Source organism: Colobus angolensis, unplaced genomic scaffold (genome assembly GCF_000951035.1).
Source record: "Colobus angolensis palliatus isolate OR3802 unplaced genomic scaffold, Cang.pa_1.0 Scaffold192, whole genome shotgun sequence".
NCBI lineage: Eukaryota > Metazoa > Chordata > Mammalia > Primates > Cercopithecidae > Colobus > Colobus angolensis.
Window position 1 is genome coordinate 1097983 of NW_012115066.1, and position 20967 is coordinate 1118949.

General features: G+C 39.8%; 1 protein-coding gene across 1 annotated transcript in view; it reads left to right on the forward strand.

Moving 5' to 3' along the window:
- TRIM44 (tripartite motif containing 44) overlaps window positions 1–20967 on the forward strand; it is a 144594-nt gene that overhangs the window by 57179 nt on the left and 66448 nt on the right. The window contains exons 3-4 of the mRNA XM_011940720.1: window positions 7000–7239; window positions 10878–10897. Of these exons, the coding sequence (XP_011796110.1) occupies window positions 7000–7239; window positions 10878–10897 (260 nt within the window). The remainder of the gene's footprint in view (window positions 1–6999; window positions 7240–10877; window positions 10898–20967) is intronic.

Below are 20967 nucleotides of genomic sequence, written 5' to 3' on the forward strand. Positions count from 1 at the left end.
CTTGAGGTCCACTCCAGACCCTGTTTGCCTGGGTATCAGCAGCGGAGGCTGCAGAAGATAGAATATTGCTGAACAGCGAGTGTTGCTGTCTGAGTCTCACTCTGGAAGCTTCGTCTCAGGGGTGTACCCTGCCGTGTGAGTTGTGATGTGTCAGTCTGCACCTAATGGGGGATGTCTCCCAGTTAGGCTACTCAGGGGTCAGGGATCCACTTGAGCAGGCAGTCTGTCCGTTCTCAGATCTCAGCCTCTATGCTGGGAGATCCACTGCTCTCTCCAAAGCTGTCAGAGGGGCATTTCCTCTGCCGAGGTTTCTACTGCTTTTTGTTTAGCTATGCCCTGTCCCCAGAGGAGGAGTCTACAGAGGCAGGCCGACCTCCTTGAGCTGTGGTGGGCCTCACCCAATTCAAGCTTCCTGGAGGCTTTGTTTACCTACTTAAGCCTCAGCAATGGCGGGCGCCCCTCCCCCAGCCTCGAGGCCGCCTTGCAGTTAGATCTCGGACTGCTGTGCTAGCAATGAGGGAGGCTCCATGGGCGTGGGACCCTCTGAGCCAGGTGTGGGATAGAATCTCCTGGTGTGCCATTTGCAAAGACCCTTGGTAAAGTGCAGTGTTAGGGTGGGAGTTACCCGATTTTCCAGGTGTTGTGTGTCTCAATTTCCTTTGGCTAGGAAAAGGAATTCCCTTCCCCCTTGTGCTTCCCAGATGAGGCAGTGACTCGCCCTGCTTCAGCTCTCGCTGGTCGGGCTGCACCTGTGGACTAGCACCAACTGTCTGACATGCCCTAGTGAGATGAACCCGGTACCTCAGTTGAAAATGTAGAAATCACCCGTCTTCTGTGTTGCTCACGCTGGGAGCTGGAGGCTGGAGCTCTTCCTGTTCGGCCATCTTGGGCGTGCCAGGTGTCTGTTTTTTAATCAGGTTGTTCATTTTCTTATTTTTGAGTTTTTATAGTTCTTAGTATATTTTAGATAACAGTCCATTTTCCTCATATAGATCTTGTACATATTTTGTTAGAATTATACTTCAGGCCGGGCGCGGTGGCTCAAGCCTGTAATCCCAGCACTTTGGGAGGCCGAGACGGGCGGATCATGAGGTCAGGAGATCGAGACCATCCTGGCTAACATGGTGAGACCCCGTCTCTACTAAAAAATACAAAAATCTAGCCAGGCGAGGTGGCGGGCGCCTGTAGTCCCAGCTACTCCGGAGGCTGAGGCAGGAGAATGGCTTGAACCCGGGAGGTGGAGCTTGCAGTGAGCTGAGATCCGGCCACTGCACTCCAGCCTGGGCGACAGAGCGAGACTCCGTCTCAAAAAAAAAAAAAAAAAAAAAGAATTATACTTCAGTATTTCATTTTTGAAGGTGCGAATGTAAATGGCATTATCTTTTTAACTTAAAATCCTGCTTGTTCACTACTGGTCTATAGGAAGGCAATTGACTTCTGTATATCAGTCTTCTATCCTGTAGTCTTGCTGTTGGTTCCAGGAGATTTTTTCTTTTCCTTTTTCCTTTTTTTGGTGAATTCTTTCAGATTTTCTACATAGACAATCTTATCATCTGCAAAGATAGTTTTATTTCTTCTTTCCCAATCTGTATACCTTTTATTTCCTTTTCTTGACTTACTGCATAAACTAGGATTTTCAGTACAGTGTTGAAAAGAAAAGGTTGAGAGGGGACATCCTTGCCTTGTTCCTCATCTTAGCAGGAAAGCCTTGAGTTCCTGACCATTAAGTATGATGTTGGCTGTAGGTAATTGTAGATGTTCTTTATTAAGTTGAGGAAGCTCCCCCCACCCCATTCCTAGTGTACTGAGAGTTTTTATAATAAATGAGTATTGAGTTTTGTGTATCTATTGTGATTTTTCCTCATTAGCCTATTGATGTGGATAAATTATATTAGCTGATTTTTCAAATGTTGAACCAGCCTTGCATACTTGGTATATATCCCTCATTTATGTCATGGTATGTAATTCCTTTTTTTTTTTAATTTTGAGACAGAGTCTCGCTCTGTCACCCAGGCTGGAGTGCAATGGCACCATCTCCACTCACTGCATCCTCCACCTCCCAGGTTCAAGCAATTCTTGGGCCTCAGCCTCCTGAGTAGCTGGGATTACGAGTGTGCACCAACATACCCAGTTAATTTTTGTATTTTTAGTAGAGGTGGGGTTTTACCGTATTGGCCAGGCTGGTCTCAAACTCCTGACCTCAGGTGATCTGCCCACCTCAGCCTCCCAAAGTGCTGGTATTACAGTCATGAGCCACCACACCTGGCCTATTACTGTTTTTATACATCGATTAATTTGACTTGCTAGTATTTTGTTGAGAATTTTTTTTTCTTTAAGCCACATTTCTTTTAAAAAATCGTTTTTAAAAAGTGTTACATGTTATTTCAGAAAATTTGAACTGAGAAGTAAAAAAGAGAAAAGTACTTGTAATTCTACCATTCACAGATAACCGTTCTCCAACATTTTGGTATTTATTTTGGTCTTTTATAATGAAAATAATAACGATAACAATAGCAATAGTAAATACCATTATATTATTTCATTAAGTGGATACCTGAAGTAACTAAGTGGTTAACTGAGGTAGAGATCCAATGGTGCCCTGTTAACAAAGTGGAGGTGATGACAGAAGTGAAGATACAAATGACTGCTTTTGCCTGAAGGCTTCTGAAGAAGATGAGAAAGATAGCTTAATGAAGAGTTTAAATGTTCACTTCAGTCAACTTTTTTCCTTTCATTCTCAACACCCTATTGTAAAACCTGCTCATATCAGGCTTCTAATTAGGTCGCTGAGGATGACATCACTGAGAATGTTGGTAGTGGAATGCTGTTCAGAGTTTATGTCTACTGTGTTTCTAGGCTGCGAATAATTTTCTAAGCCTGGTGGGTGGGCAGTTGTTTTATTCACAAATAGTGGCTATTGCACCGATACACAAAAGACACAAGAAATAGGAGATCTTCCCATCCATTGAAAAAAACCATGACCTCCTTATTGGTGAAGTTTTTCCCTTGCCTGCCCTCACTGGAGTCTGGCCTAAGTTTGGAAGGAGCTCTCTTGGAGTACAATGTAGGAATAAATGCTGAAGGCTAAACAGATTTCTTAACTTTGAACTTTCCAACTTGAAGTTTCCATAGACACTGGCAAGTGGGGAGGACACTGTGCTGTGGGAGTGTGGACAGCTTGTAGCATCTGAAAAAGTTCCATTTCCTGCTTTTTTGTTTCTCTGTTTTAGAATAATGGCCTTTCAAATGAGGAAGAGGGAAGTGAAAAATGGATTTTTGGGGGAGATATTTAGAGTCTTCAAACTATATTTCATGCAGTCTACAATTTTTAAAGTTATTTTTGGAGTAGTCTCCTTAACACCTCGCAGGAAATTTGACTTGTAGGACTGTTACCAGAAAGGGGTCCTGATCCAGTCCCCAGAGAGAGTTCCTGGATCTTGCTCACGAAAGAATCCAGGGCAAGTTCATAGAGTGAAATGAAAGCAAGTTTATTAAGAAAGTAAAGGAATGAAAAAATGGCTACTCCATAGGCAGAGCAGCCCCAAGGGCTGCTGGTTGCCTATTTTTATGATTATCTCTTAATCATATGCTAAGCAAGGGTTGGATTATTCATGCCTCCCCTTTTTAGACCATGTAGGGTAACTTCCTGACATTCCCATGGTTTTTGTAAACTGTCAATAGTGCTGGTGGGACTGTAATGGTGAGGACCACCAGAGGCTAGGCTACTTTTCATCGCCATCCTGGTTTTAGTGGGAATTGGCCAGCTTCTTTACTGCAATCTGCTTTATCAGCAAGGTCTTTATGACCTGTATCTTGTGCCGACCTCTTATCTCATCCTAAGACTTAGAATGCCTAACCTTCTGGAAATGCAGCCCAGTAGGTCTCAGTCTTATTTTACCCAGCCCCTATTCAAAATGGAGTAGCTTTGGTTCAGACGCCTGTGAGAGAACAAATGTTTCTGAAATTTCAGTGTAGATTTGGATGCTTCTCTTTTGAGTAGCTTGCTGCTCCTAACCCTGACCATTATTCTCAGTTCATCTCAGCACTACTTTTCTGAAACAAATTTTTTTTCAATCTCTCTCTCTTTCTCTCTCTACCTCCCTTCCTCCCTCTGTTTCTCTTTACCTCCCTCCCTCCCTCCCTCTCCCCCTTCTCACTGTCTCTCCCTCCCCCTTCTCTCTGTCTTTCTCGATGTCCTTTCTTCTCTTTTTCTTCTTTCAACAGGGTCTTGTTTATAACTCACTGGAAATGATGAGTTGTAAAAGTATATTAGACTGGACCAGAGGAAAGTTTCTAAACCTAACTTTATTATCATACTTCTCTGTGGCTTTTTCCCCCCTTCACCTATAAAATTAGAAGGTTGGATTCAGATGTTCAATAGGTAGTTCTGACCATACAGTGGTCAGATTTTTCAAATTGCAGTGCTATGTTATAATTTCAGTAAAATGCTATGTTTAATCGTATTGCACTTCACCCTAATGCAACTACAACAAAGATATGTCAGCTTGATTGTAACTAACGCTCTAAAGGTTTTGATGTCTTAGGCTGGAAAATGGTTATTTGTTAATTAGAGAATGAGAGTGGGAAAAGGCATAAAGGTTTTATAGAATGGATTATTTTTCCTTCAGTTTTCATTTGTGACCTGATCTGTATAAAATACAGTGTCATGCTGAAAACCCTATGTAATAAAGCTATGGGAAATAGAGAATTTAAAAATCCATGACTTATTCACCTGCTGCAGTCTGGTCCACACCTTTACTAAGTGGGATGTCAGCTTCCTAACTCTGAACCACATGTGTTTGTAAGGTCTAGTAAAATGGGTTGTGAGTCAGTTTTTATTAAGATATCCATTGTTAGTTACTTGTAGCCATTAAGAGAGTTTCTCAGGCATTCAGAAAAGTCCAACCCTTTTCTGGAAATGTTTGGTCTCTGAGAGAAGGTCCTAGTTATTTAAGACTCAGTTTATTTCAGGAGTAGAGATCCATTGATCAGTGATCACTGTAAAGCATAATAGCCCTAAAATACATACACTAAACATAAAAAGGAATTATATAAACACAAATCACAGTTCTCAATCTGATACAGAATTTGCGGGGACATTAAGAACATTTAATACACCTTCCTATTTTCTCCAGCACCAGGGAGAGCACCTGCAGAGAGTGTATGAGGGCTTGTGACACTTAGTCACTAGATGTGTGAGCAGATACATGTCCTACAGGCCTTATTTTGCACTGATGTCCTTAGCAGCGTTACAAAAGCTGTGTAAGGTATCAAGCTTCTTTCAGTTTCTAAGAGGCTAATTAAAAATGACTTAATCTGCTACCCTCTCCTTTAGGCATTCTCTTTCTCAGTCTCCTTTGTTAGGTTTTCCCAGTTTGACTTCCCTTCTGACAGACTTTTATAGTGAACAGAGCACCAGACTGAGAACAAGAAAATTGGAGTCTTTCTGTTCTGTGGGTTTGCAACTGTGTCCATTTCCTTATCTGTAAAAAGGAAGGAGTTCATTTAGGTGACAACTATTTTCTCTTCTAGTTCTAAAATCCTCTATTGACTTTTCTTCTGCCTTTCTCCTTTCATCTACAGTTTACTTCTTCCCTGCTCCCTATCTCAGCTACACTCATAATATGCGTAGTTTTAAAATACTCATAAACTAAACATGGTTGTGAGGAAACATCAGTAAATGCAGTTGCTGGTAAAATTTGGAGTTGAGAAGTTCTCATTTTAATAATTTCTCACTTCGTTAGCCTTTCTTATGCCCTAAGCATAAATATAGCTAGCAATTGTATTTTCTTTGGTTTGTAGTTGTTATAAAATAAAACAATAATATATTTGCACCCATCATAGTAAAAGTTTAAAAGCTTGATATTATCCAGTATTGGCAAGGGTGTACAGAAGTGCTATACATTGTGGTAGGAGTGTAATCAATACATCTTTTTCAGAAGGCACCTTGGCAGTATGAAACAATAATTTTAGAGTATATGCCAATTTACTAAGTGGCACTAAACGTCTTTAAAGAAACTTTTATGCAAATATTAAGAGATACAGCCAAGGATGTCTATTGCTGTGTTGTTTATAATAGCAAAAATTTGGAAATATCCTGTACTTCCATTAAGAGAGGAATGGGTAAATAGGAGACATACACACACACACACACACACGCACACACACACACACAACTCTCCAGCTCCATATCATACAGATAGTAAAAATAATAGAATGAAGTTGATCTGTATGCACAAATATATCTTAAGTAGAAAAGACAACCGTATTTTCACTATGATTCATTTATATAAAACCTACTTAATTATCTATATACATATATGTACATAACTATATAGAAAAATGGCTGGGAGGATACATACCAAACTGTTAACAGTAATTGGGGCAGAGAGGAAGAATTTTGTGTTTTGTTTTGAGATGGAGACTTGCTCTGTCACCCAGGTTGGAGTGCAGTGGCGCAATCTGGGCTCACTGCAACCTCCGCCTTCTGGGTTCAAGCAATTCTCCTGTCTCAGCCTTCCAAGCAGCTGGGATTACAGGCACCCGCCACCATGCCCAGCATTTTTTTTTTTTTTTTTTTTTTGTATTTTTAGTAGAGACGAGGTTTCATCATGTTGGCCAGGCTGGTTTCAAGCTCCTGACCTCAGGTGATCCACCCACCTTGGCCTCCCAAAGTGCTAGGATTACATGCATAAGCCACCATGCCTGGCCTCATTTTTTATTATATATGCTCATCATATATATTACTGGTATAAAAATGAACAAAACAAAAAGGAAAAAAGGATAAGAAATTACTCCCTGAAGAATAAAAAAGGCAAAAAGATTAGCAGGAAAATCATCAAAGATGTTAGGGGAACATTGTCTTTAGAATATTCCCAAAACTTCAGGATCAGATAGGATCCATGGTGTGTATTTTAGCCAGGGCTGTGTAGTAATAACTCTAACTTTTTGTTTCTTTGTGTGTTCAACTTATTCTTCTTATTTGCCTTTGTTCTACAGGTAACTCGGGACCAAATGAAGATGTTTATACAGCAGGAATTTAAGAAAGTTCAGAAAGTGATTGCCGATGAGGAGCAGAAGGCCCTTCATCTAGTGGACATCCAGGAGGCAATGGCCACAGCTCATGTGACTGAGATACTGGCAGACATCCAATCCCACATGGATAGGTTGATGACCCAGATGGCCCAAGCCAAGGAACAACTTGATACCTCTAATGAATCAGCTGAGCCAAAGGCAGAGGTAAAGGAAAAGCCCATAATGTTTAGTAGCAAGAGAAATAGGAGGAAACTAATGCCATATTTGTTAGACCCCATGTGGTAGCTGAACATGAATGAATTGAAATCTGGGTAGGGTGTAAGTGTTTCACATGGTGTATAAACCAGTATGGAAGTACTGGCCACTAGTTTACCCAGTGGCTGGGCCTACCAAATTATTTATCCATCATTAATTTAAGGAGTATAGTCAGTGGGGGCAGATACTAATCACAATTAAGGAAGGAAGCCAAAAATTACAGCCGGAGAAAAGGGCAAGCAACAAACCCCAAGTTGTGAAATGAGCCTTTAAAGTCATCATAGACCTGGGCTAAATGAGAACAAATCATGAAGTAGAGCATAAAGCAGGCCAGAATGAAAGATTTTGGACTTACTTTATACATAGTGAAAAGGTATCTCAAGCTGGTTGTTATATGGAGCTAGCTGCATAAATTGGAGGCATAACTACTGGATTAAGAATGGCATGTGCACTAGGTCATTGTAAGATTAAAAAAAAAAATACTATGAATGAAAGACACTAGGTAAATGTTGAATCACTGTACAAATGTTAGTTGTCATATTCATTGTTTTATAACAGGAGTAAAAGGGTCTTCAGCATTTTGCCAAACAACGTATGTAGACATTTTGAATCTACTTTGAAAAAATTTATTTAAGGTAGCTATTTAAAAAAAAAAAAAAAAGAACAAGCTGGGATCAGTGGCTCACACTTTAACCCCAGCACTTTGGGAGGCTGGGGTGGAAGGATTGCTTGAGTCCAGGAGTTTGAGACCAGCCTGGGCAACATAGTGAGACCCTGTGTCTACAAAATAAAAATTAGCAGACATGGTGTCACCTGCCTGTAGTCCCAGCTACTCAGGAGGTTGAGGTAGGAAGATTACTTGAGCCCCAGTGGTTGAGGCTGCAGTGAGCTGTGATTGTGCCATTCCACTCCACCCTGTGTGATGGAGTGAGATCCTGTCTCAAAAAAAAAAATTATGTTTCAGCCACTAGAGAGAGGCTACTATTAATCAGATTTCACAGCATTATGTTGACAATTCTAGTGAAAATAATACCAGATAGGTTTAGGGTAGGTCCTTCTAGAAGAAAACCTAGAAGCGTCCTGTGGACTTTCTAGGACTGTTGATTACTCAGCAAGCCCAGCCTTAACTGAAAGCCTTGCCTTGGCTTGAGAGGACCTGGCCACAGAATAAACTGGCCAGTAGAAGAGCCAAAGTAAACCAGGAGGCAGGTATTTCTAAGCTATCCTGACAGGAAATGTAAGAAACCATTGAAAGGTATCCGCTATACCCAACCAAGGCTTTTGATTAATTTTCATCAATGTGTGAAAAGAATAACTCTTCTTCTTTTCATTTTATTCTCCCCATAATTGAGAAATTATGTGCCTAAATAAGTTTCTAGATTGGCAAGAGAGCACTTTATATTCATCATTTCATTTAATCCTTATGTCAGCATTCATTAACTCCATTTTACAAAGTTTAGATATTTTTTCCATAAAGTTCTCTTAGACAATTAGGGTTAAACATCCAAAAATCATAGAAAAATTTGTGTTGGGATTTAATTGTGTCATTCATAGTTATGTAACTCATATTAAATTTAAATTATATGACTTTTTTATTGGTATATTATAGTTCCCATGAGACATACCAGATGATAAAAATGCGAAGAAATTATCTACCATCCCTATACCCTCCCTCTACTACTCACCCTACTTCCCTCTAGTTGGAGTGTGGATGATTAACGCCCTTCCCACTATTGCAGATCCTTAACAGTCTGCCAAAAATGCCCTTCTTATTCGACCTCAAATGGCTAGTCTGATTTAAATCACCTTTCTGGCTGCAGCTGTGCTTTACAGGCTTTCACCCTGGCAGTCTCCCTTTACCTCAGTCACGCTCAACCCCACATTGCCCTCAGTTCCAACCTTATACCACTCCCAGCACCCTGCCCAAAACACACACGTGCATATCCCCATTCTCCAGTTTCACAGAACTCGAGGTTCCTTGAACAAGACATTTTTAGAAACTTGCCTTTGCTCTTGCTAGTTCAGTGTCCTTCCCACTTTTCTCTGTTGTCATCCTGGGAAAATACTATTTATCCCTCAAAGTGACAGTATCAATGTTACCTTCTGCATGTGAAGCTTTTCCCACCTTCTCCAGGAGAGGCAGTGTTCGTAACTTCCCTGTTGATTCTCATATTATTCTGTTTATTTCGTAACTTCCCTGTTGATTCTCATATTATTCTGTTTATGTATTTGGTATTGTTCATAACACATTTTCTAATAGTTCATTTTCTTTCTGCCTGTTTCTCATACTCCTGATTCGAAAATCCTAGAAGGTTAGATCATTATGGGTGATTGTTTTACTTAGTTAGCATATACATAGTAGCATCTTAATGAATCTTACTGAATTGTTACTGATACTGATAAATAGCCTTTATTAAATACATCCTGTGTCACAGGCACTGTGTTTGATGATTATAAGCATTATTTCATTTAATCCTCATACTTATCCTATGATACAGAGACAATTATTACCTCATTTTACAAATTAGGAAATTGAAGTTAAGAAAGGCAAAATAACATGAGTAGGCTAATACAGCAGTAAAGTGATAGGGTTAAGACTTGAACCCAGAACATCTGACTTGAGAGCTCATTCTGCCTTATACCAGTAGGAACCATTCATTCATTCATTCATTCATTCTCCAAGGAGTACAACCAGAATGTACATTCTCTATTAAGACTACCCCTGAATAGCTAAAAAGAAAGATATAAAAGATATGCTGACACCAAAAGGATGAGTGAGGTCCCTTGGGAAAGGCTTGAGAGTTATTTGAAAAATCTCATTTGATCACAGAAGGAAACTCAAAGGAATCTTCTGTGATCACTTCTGATAACGTTAGGTTGAGAGAATGCCATACCTGGAAAAATAATGTTCACACATTGTTTTTGAGAAGTGGACAAGGAAAAGAGAAGAGCCATTGTTTGGTGGAAGAATGGTATGGATCATCAAATGCCAGAACTAACCACTTACGGAAGAGAAGACCAAAGTCCAGATTAATTAATGTTTGCCCAAGGACACATAACTAATAAGTAACAGAGCTTGGACTAGAATCCCAATTTCCTGAGTCCCAGTTCAGTGCCCTTTATACCACAGTGTTCTTTACATTAGAATTGCAGTGTTCGTGTTTGATGAAAAATGCTAGAACAAGGCAGAAATGAGTCTTTCAAGGAAACAGCTTGATGCTTTTGGAACTGGCTAGCTTTTGCCTAAGACCTGCCTCTATTTTGGGTTTCTTACTTTGCTAAGAACTAAATACTGCCAGCCATACAAATAAAAAGGCAAGGCTATTATTTAGGCCTCCTAGGTCTGTGCATTCACTTCTCTGCTCTGCTTGTCAGGGCAAATTATCAGTTCATCTCCACTGGGCAGTTTGAACATAGGATTATATTAGCTCTTGTCTTAGCCTTTAGATGTCTGTTGGTTTGTCTCTGTTACAATAAATGTATAGTACATGCATTCAGGTTGGGAGAGGGGAGGGAAAAGAAGGAAATCTGACTCTGTCTGTACCAACAGTGATTTCTAATACTGTTTCTTTCTGTTTGTCTTTCAGGGCGATGAGGAAGAACCCAGGTAAGATCACATTATTGTTGCTTGTCTTTTCTCATAATTGAAGTAGAGTGACATTTGTGGTCTTTTAGTGTTCCATGAAATATGGACAGCCAAGGAACAGCACAGAAAAGGGATCTCTATCTTAAGCCTAGGATTTGAAGATCTTATTTTGTAAGACTCCCATCTTCCTCTCATCTATGTCATTTCCTGCCTGTAACTTTCAGATAAAGGTAGACTTTAAGATATACAATGACAGTAACTTTGCTATATTCTTTTGTACATTCAGAATACCTTGTTAAGAAGAATAGGCACTACATTTAAATGGTAATGTAGTATCATTATGGTAATGGTAATGGTATCAGGTAGACTGACTAGATAAATTTTTGTATTGTTCTTTCTTGATTGGAATTGGATTGATTTTTTTAACGGGCTGTAGATCTAGTATTCTTTATTTCTGACCTATAATATCTTTGTGTCTGGCCCAAGACACCTATATGATGAATCCTAGGGTACAGGTATACAAAACTTGGTTTAGGAAAAACAATGTTCTTTGTGCTTCTGTATTGCCACAGTTGAATACAGTGCATTTTATTATTGTCTCAGCCTTGCAGTGAACCTGGACTGTGGTTTACTTACCCTTCCTGTCATTCTCCTCAAGCAGTGAAAACAGACTCCAGGAAAAGCTACAGCTGTGTCATCAACACAATTGAGGCATATTTGTACAAAGTAAAATGCAATGTCCACATGGGTCCCATCTGTCACATAGAATCAAGGGTTGTTAAGGCTGGGAAGTATCAGAATGGTCATCCAGGCCACTGCTATTCAAACTTTATTTTTAGCAGAAGCACCCTTTTTTCAAATGGACTTTAAGCAGAACTTCAATGTGTAAAAAACAATTTTTCTCTGGTTAAAGTTGGGTCAGTATTCATTGAACCTTCTCTCTTCATCACAATATACTCTGAGGAGCTTCTGCAGAGACCTAGGGTTCCTCAGAACTCAGTTTGAAAATCACTATCAAGTCCCTCATTAAAAGAAGCTAAATGAATTGTCAAAGGTTACCTTACTGGAATCAGGATTTGATCCTTCTTTGTTATTTTGTTTGTTTGTGTGTTTGCTTTTTACAAACAAACAAAAACAGTTTCCTCTCTTTTTTCGTTTTCCCTCCCCATATCCTGAGCCTCTTTCTTAGCACCAAATGTTGTCCCACATCTGCATCTCTTGGTGTGTTCTTCCCTTGGAAACTATAGTTTTTAACATCTGCTCTGGAACAACAAGATCTTGTCTATCTCCTTGTCTGCTATGGCTAAAGCCACAGGCACCTTGCTTTAAACCTACAGGGTTTCAGGGAACTGCTTCAGACTCCATCTTTCAACCATTCTCAGGAACAGGCTCTTCTGTGTTGTGGTACTTTTCCTTCCTTCCTCACTCTTCACTCCCTTCCTTTTGTTCATTTAACGTATATTCGTGACCTACTGTGTGTCTGGCACTGTGCTACATCCTGGGTATATCATGGTGACTAAAGCAGGCATAGTTCCTACTCCCATAGATCCTAAGTGTAGTGGAAGAGGCAAACATGTAACTGGGCAATTATACAGTAGGGAATGTGTTCTGATAAGTTTAGGCTATTTTAGGAAGGGCTCCTAAGTCAGTCTTGGAGGATAAGGGGAGGCTTGCCAGAAAAGGGTATATATAAACAGAGATCTGAAAGCTTGGAGCAGGGGTTGGTTGTTCTAGGTAGAGTAAACAAATTGTGTGCCAGTTCCAGACGAGAGGAGTGGAAGAAAGACAACAGAGCCCTAACCCTTGTAGACCTTCTTAAGGCATTTGAGCACTATACTGAAGGCAATGGGAAGCTGTTAAAGAATTTTATACAGGAATTAATGAACAGATTTGCATTTTAGAAGCGTCTCCTACCTACAGAATGGAAAATCAATTGGAGGTGGATCAAGATCCTGGGAGACTTCCAGGCACAGTGACGCGCACCTATAATTCCAGCTACTCAGAAGGCTGAGGTGGGACGATTGCTTGAACCCAAGAGTTCAAGAGCAGCCTGGGCAACATTATGAGACTCTGTCTCTAAAAATACGTAAATAAAAAATAAATGTTAAAAATTGAGGCCGGGCACAGTGGCTCATACCTGTAGTCCCAGGACTTTGGGAGGCCGAGGCAGGTGGATCACCTGAGGTCAGGAATTTGAGACCAGCCTGACCAACATGGTGAAACCCTGTCTTTACCAAAAATACAAAAATTAGCCAGGTGGTGGCTTACACCTGTAATCCCAGCTACTCGGGAGGCTAAGGCAGGAGAATTGCCTGAACCTGGGAGGCAGAGGTTGCAGTGAGCCAGGATCGTGCCATTGCATTCCAGCCTGGGCAACAAGAGCCAGACTCAAAAAATCAAAAAATTGAAAAATAAGAAAAGAGCCTAGGAGACTAGTTAGACTAGTTTATCAATGATGGGAGCCTAAATCAATATCTTCTAGTTATTGGTTAGGTTTTTATCATTTTGCACAGACCTTTGGTTTAGATGCACTTTAACCTATCTCTTTGGCCCTCCGCCTTTTCTCTCAAGATGAGCTCTAACTCTTTAAAATCCAGTCCAGTCAGAGCCCTAGACTTACTTTCCCAGAAAAAGAGTTAAAACAAGACCATGATAAAGAAAATACCTTGGCAGAGGTAATGTGCAGGCTCCACAGGATAGCATTTCTGTCTTGGGAGAGCCGGATTAGGATGAACACACTCATCTTTATAGTCACATGCCAGAGGCACATTGATTAGAAGAATACAGGGACCGTATGAAGAGTTTAACTTCCTTTAAATATACTGTTCAGTGTGAGATTCTGGCTTTAGAGTTTAATTGCAGATACCTTTGTATCATTTTGACAAGATAATGGAAAGGCATAGAGTTTCTTTGCTTGCAACCAAGATGTCAGGCCATCTCCTTCGAGCCAGGCTGCTGTGGAGGTCTCAGCAAGGAGTTCACTGGACTAGGACTTGACAGACCCTTTTTGGTACAATGAGTACTTGAAGTGCATGTTCTGATTTGTCAGAAAGAAGGAGGAGGAGTCAGGTTTTCTTTTTTAACCTTTAAATTCCTATTTGTTGGTTCAATTCCCTTTATTTGTATTGAGCTACCGTTTGGCTCAATTTATTCTGATTAACCCTTCAGGGCAAATTGCCTTTGATCTGAAATTTTTCTCATTTATGATATATACTTTACCATTTCAACAAGCCAAATAGAGTTTTGTTCCAAAGCCTTCTATATTGCTGACAGTACTAAATGAGAATTTGATGTATAAGGAAGGCAGAAAGGAAGTGTGGGAGTCTCTACACAAGGTATGGATGAGAAATGAAGCTGGAGACACTGAGTTCCAGTTCTGCTTGGATCATTATGCCTGTGTCTCCTTTGCTAGTAGTCTTTTCACACAGCCACTTCTCCACTGTCTACATAGAAGTCCAGAGAGAATTAGATTCCAACTAGTCTCCATGGTGGAAGGAAAAAAGAAATTCCTGTCTTATGGAAACATATTTGTCTATAATGGATCTTCCTCCCTTTCTACTAACTGGAGTGTCTTTCCTTTTTTCCTCTTTTCTGTTTTGATTTCCCAAGCCGTTTGACATGAGGGGACCAAATGTTGTGCTTTTAGTCATGTCTGTTCCTTGCCCTGAATTTCATTGTGCAGTTATTCTGCTAATTTACCACAATCATAATCGTAGCTACCATTTATTGACAGTTCATTATGTCCAAAGTGCTTTATATATATTCTAATTCAATCTGCATGCAAACCTCATGATGTAGTTATTAGCCCACTTGTCAAATGAAGAAATTAATGCTTTGAGAGATTAATTTGCCTTAGATCACATGGCTAGTAAGTGGCAGAACTATGACTTGAATCTAGTCTGGCTTCGGAGCTTAACCACCAAGTGCTCTCAGCCACCATTTGGACTGTCTTCGAAATGGCAGCATGCTTCTCTCTGTGACCCTATACAAAAGCCAAGAGGATTCACACACAGTCCTCAGAATATCACTTTGGTCTCGTTCCCCTAACTTGGGAGTTCTTCAGTTGCTTTGACATTGAATTGCTGTGGCCCCTGTTTTCTGGAGGTTGCTTCCCCTCTCAGCCTCTGTGATTATAAAGGTAATGTCTTTGTCTCATTCTCACACAGTATCCTCTGAGGGTTAGAAAAAGGGGTGCTCCCTGAGGAGCAGCCAACTAAGCCTGCCTTTGACTCCACAGAATAGCTGCCTATTGCCTCTCAAACTGGTATGTTACTCCTCAGATCCATGATATGCAGTCATATAGCTGTCAAGAATTCTTGGAGGACATGGAGAAACAAAAGTCTTAATATATAGAACATGTGTATTAACTGCTGTGGAGTCATCGTTTAAAAGAGTCTTTGACTTTGGGAGACTGAAGTGGGCGGATCATGAGGTCAGGAGATCGAGACCATCCTGGCCAACATGGTAAAACCCTGTCTCTATGAAAAATACAAAAATTAGCTGGTCATGGTGGCGTGTGCCTGTAATCCCAGCTACTTGGGAGGCTGAGGCAGGAGACTCACTTGAGCCAGGGAGTTAGAGGTTGCAGTGAGCCGAGATCGTGCCACTGCAATCCAGACTGGCAACAGAGCAAAACTCCGTCTGAAAAAAAAAAGGGTGCCTTTAAAGACCAGAGTGATTTTTTTTTTTCCCTAAGCAGAAAAGCAATTTACACTTTTGGCAGCAATTTTCTGTCTTCTCTGTGCTATTATGAGAGATTTTGTGTTCACTCCCTCACAGATTGACTCCTTCTCTACTCCTGCTGGAGCCTGCTGAGAAGTAATATATATCCTAGGAGAGGGGGTGGCAATGGGATCTGTTGGCGTAAAAGCTATTGTGTCGTGGGAGGAAGTCAGAGAGGGAAAAGACCCTTAAACTCTTGTGCTTAGAGGAGAAGGAGGAAGATCAGGATTAGATTTTGATTTGCTATTGAGGTTTTCTGTAATTTTTTTTAACCTAAGAGGAAAATGGCTTTTTAATAGTAACAGCCACACTTGTAACTTCTGTAAAATTTTTCATCTTCAAAGCTGGCTGTTATTCAGGCAAAAAGTTCCTGCTGAGATCAGTGTGAATCTGACCCATACTGATTCTGTGATCAAACAGGAAGTGTGTTCTGAAGGAGTAGGAGCCAAAGGAGAGTCAGCAGACCTAGCTTCTATTTTTGATTCTGTCTGTAACTGTGTGACCTTGGGCAAGTCATTTAACCTCCTTGTACTCTATTTTTAGTTCCCTGTAAATACTATCCTCACCCCTCTCCACTCTTTCCTCCACCTAGTTTTGGGGCTATCCTTGTGAGAAGGAATACAAGTCTTTTATCAAATATGGAGTGGAAACAATCTGCTTACAGATTCTATAATTTGGTGGATTTTTTTTTCTCAATTTTGTTTCTTAAAAATTATCTTTGGTCTGTATTCTAGGTACTCTTTTTGCCCCTCTAAATGAATAACCATGTGTTCTTAGATACGGCATTTCTCTTTCTGTTTAGGTTGTAGAGATAAAAGAAGACTAAGTTAGTGATACGCTTAACGTTTCTTTTGTCTTCTGATTGCAAATTTGTAGTTTGGTTGTTGCGTTGTCTTCATTGCAGGAAGTCTATCTGAAAGCTGAAGAAAATGGCTGTGATACTTGTGACATGGAATAGAACTATCAGGGCTGCTTATTATGCAGAGTGGGGTGCCAATATCTAAGTTGGCCTTCAGCATACAGAGTCTCTTAATTGTCACATTTCCCTGTTATGGAACCTGAGCTGACCTTATTTTTCCGTGTTGATAAGGATTGTTTATCCCTTACTTAAGTCAGGTGAAAGTTGAAGCCACACTATGCATTGTGCTGCCTGTCTATACCCAAAGCATACCTCCTTGCTAAAATAATTGATTCAGAAATTTGCCTGTAAGAGTCACAACTTTATTTCATGCATGTTAGTATATTAACCAGAGATTCCATTCATAGCTGGAAAATTCAGCTGAAGTGCTTCTAGCTTATTGCATCTGCCTCCAACTGGAAATGTTGACTAGAAGCAGCCTGTATTTTTAACATACATCTACCTACTTCATAATGCTAAGAAAAAAGGTCCTAAGAGGAAGGGGCATTGATGTCATTTTGCATGCTATTGTTTAACTCTAATCAACTTGTTTGCCATCCAGTACAGTCATACCTTGATGCTTGGCAGGCTAACCTTGTTTATATATTTGACCTCAGAACCTAATCAGGATAACATTTCCCACTAGGAGCTCTGTTCCCTAACTTCTCAAACAAGAAAGATTGCAGAGGAATTCTTTCTTTCAACAAACATCTTAGAGTGCCTAATGCCAGGACCTCTGCTAGGCCTCAGGGATATGAAGGTGACTAAGACTTTGTTCCTGCATTTAAAGATCCCAAAATCTAGTTTGAAAGAGAGCTAAATAAACCATTTTAAATTTATTTATTTGTTTATTTATTTATTTATTGAAACAGGGACTTGCTCTGTCGCCTAGGCTAGAGTGTAATAGTACAATCACAGCTCACTGCAGCCTCAACCTCCCTGGCTTAAGCGATCCTCCCAACTCAGCCTCCCACCGCCATCAGCGAGTAGCTGGGACAATAGGTTCATGCCACCATGCCTGGCTAATTTTTTATTTTTTGTAGAGATGAAGTCTCACTTTGTTCCCCAGGCTGGTTTTGAACTACTGGGGTCAAGTGATCCTCCTGCTTTGGCCTCCCAAAGTGCTGAGAATACAGGCATGAGCCACCACATCTAGCCAACAATTTAAATTTTATATTTAAGTGCAGTACAATAATTATTATGATAAGTTATAAAGAAGCATTGAGTGCCAACTATATGTGAGGAAGTATTTTTTTTTTTTTTTTTTTTTTTTTATTATACTTTAAGTTCTAGGGTACATGTGCATAACGTGCAGGTTTGTTACATATGTATACTTGTGCCATGTTGGTGTGCTGCACCCATCAACTCGTCAGCACCCATCAATTCATCATTTATATCAGGTATACCTCCCCAATGCAATCCCTCCCCCCTCCCCCCTCCCCATGATAAGCCCCAGTGTGTGATTTACATATATTATCTACTTCTCACAACAGTCCTAATAAATGGTTAATATATTATTTTTATTTCTCATTTGAATGAAAAAACTGAGTCACAGAGAGGTTATATACTCATGAGGTCACACAGCTAAAAAGTGGTAGAGCCAGCATTCAAACTCAAGTAGTCTGACTCCAGACTGCAAGCTCTTAACTACTGCAGTATAATGATTCTCTGAAAAACATGCTGGTTGTAGAGTAAGCTCCAACTAACTCAGGATAAAGAATCAGAAAATACAGTGTTTCTTCTGGACCTTGACAAATGGATAGGTCTAGGCTTCTTCAGGTGGAAAAAACAGGAAAGCTGTCTAAGCAAAGAGGTAAGTATAAAGGCTCAAGGAGTGAAAACACATGTGCTGTGTGGGGAATGGTGAATAACTGCATGACTGGCCCAGGGCAGGAGACGAGACTAGAAGGTGGGTTGAGTCCAGCTTGTAAAGGGTGAGGTGTACCATGTTGAGGCACCAAACGTTGTTACTGTTTTCTGTTACACTTTATCTCTTGATTACAGCATTGCCCCCTTATAGAAGAAATGGACAGACTTCTGAATCTTGCAGGTTTCTTCCTCTAGTAACATCTCATGATTTGTTACGGGTAAATTGCTTTCTTTACATTTTTGTTTCCCCATCAAAATCTCACATCTTATTATACTTAAAGGACAAATATGTTTAGAAGCATTTGAAGTATTCCCCTTTTGGGCTTTGCTCTTTTAGATGGAAAAGTAAGCAACTGAGGTAAAGTAGTTGTGGAAGGGAATTGTCTATTTGATTTGTGTCTGTTTTGATAGCTTCTGCCTTCCTCTAATTTATTCTTTCTTTTCTTTTCCTTCCAACAACACCACGTTTATTATATAAAAGACTGATATTCTGTTACATCATTGTCATCATCACTAATGTTCGTGACCCACTAAAATGATGTCCCAGCTCATCAGTGGGTTATAATCCATGGTTTGAAAAACACTGTATCACATTTTATGCTAATCTGCCATGGATACAGGGTTACCACTGTCCATGATACCTTGGTGAACTAGAAAAAGGTGCCCCTTCCTCAAGATGTCTAATTCCATCTGCCAAAAATTGTCATAATGTGCTGACTTTGTTACAGTAAAATACTGTCATATGCCAGATAATGGTTAAAAATAAGTAAAACTTGATGTCAACATTATGAATGGTGTCTCCAATAAATAATTATGTTGTAAGCACCCTATGCACAACTGTACATATTTGCCCTGGTGGACACTAAACCAGATGACAAAATAGGTTGGAGTTGTTTGTTCAATGGATAGATTATCTCAGAGTACCTGTATACCAGGGATTTGTGACAGCTGTTTTGCCTTCTTAGGGCCTTTCTGCTCATTTCCCAATTAGAATAGCCAGATAAAATACAGAACACCCATTTTAACTGGAATTTATATAAACAACAAAAAAATTAGTATGAGTATGTGCTACACAATATTTGGAAGATATACTAAAAAAAATTCATTATATATTTCAGAATTGCTAAAAGAGTATAACTTAAATGTTTTTAACACAAAAAATAAGTATGTGAAGTCATGGATATATTAACTAGCTTAACTAACGTAATTGTTCCACAATACTTACATATATCAAAAGATCACATTGTATCCTATAAATATACACAGTTATTTGTCAATAACATTAAAAATTAAATATTTAAAAACATTCACTGTTATCTGAAATTTAAATTTAACTGGGCACCCTGTATTTTTTTTTTTTTATTTCTTCGGTGTTTAAGTTCAGGGGTACGTGTGCAGGATGTGCAGGTTTGTTACATAGGTAAACATGTGCCATGCTGGTTTGCTGCACACATGGTCCTATCACTTAGATATTAAGCCCAGCATCCATTAGCTGTTCTTCCTGATGCTCTTCTTCCTTCCACCCCCAACCCTCTGACAGGCCCCAGTTTGTGTTGTTCCCCCCATGGGTCCATGTGTTCTCATCATTCAGCTAGCACTTACAAGTGAGAATGTGCAGTGTTTGGTTTTCTGTTCCTATGTTAGTTTCCTGAGGATAACAGCTTCCAACTCCTTCCATGCCCCTGAAAAGGACATGATCTCATTTCTTTCTATGGCTGCATAGTATTCCATAGTGTATATGTACTACATTTTCTTTATCCAGTCTGTCATTGATGGGCATTTGGGTTGATTCCATGTCTTTGCTATTGTGAAGATTGCTGCATTGAATATATGCATGCATGTATCTTTAAAATAGAATGATTTATATTTCTTTGGGTGTATACCCAATAATGGGATTGCTGGGTCAAATGGTATTTCTGGTTCTAGGTCTTTGAGGAATCACCACACTGTCTTCCACAATGGTTGAAGTAATTTACACTCCCACCAATAGGTTTTTTCCTACACCTTGCCAGAATCTGTTATTCTGACTGGCATCAGATGGTATCTCATTGTAATTTTGATTTGCTTTTCTTTAATGATCAGTGATGTTGAGCTTTTTTATGTTTGTTGGCTGCATGTATGTCTTCTTTGGTAAAGTGCGTATTCATGCCCACTTTTGAATGGGGTTGTTTGTTTTTTTTTCTTGTAAATTTGTTTAAGTTCCATGTAGACTCTAGATATTAGGCCTTTGTCAGATGGATAGATTGGAAAAATTTTCTCCCATCTTCCTCTAATTTAAAGTCAGGTTTGGAAAGCACAGCAAGTCCTCACTTAACATCGTTCATAGGTGCTTGGAAACAGCAGCTTTAAGTGAAATGATATATAACAAAACCAATTTTACCATAGACTAGTTTATATAAACAAGAGTTAAGAAAGATTTAAGAAAGATGAATAAAACAGGCAAGGTAATTATTTACCCCATTATTACAGTTCAGAGTCATGTGTGGCTGGAGCAGCTCAGGGCAGAAGGTGGAAACCTGCCCTGGCCAGGATGCCATTTCCTTGCAGGCTGCCCTCACACCCACATTCACTCAGACTATGACAGTTTAGACACACCTGTTCA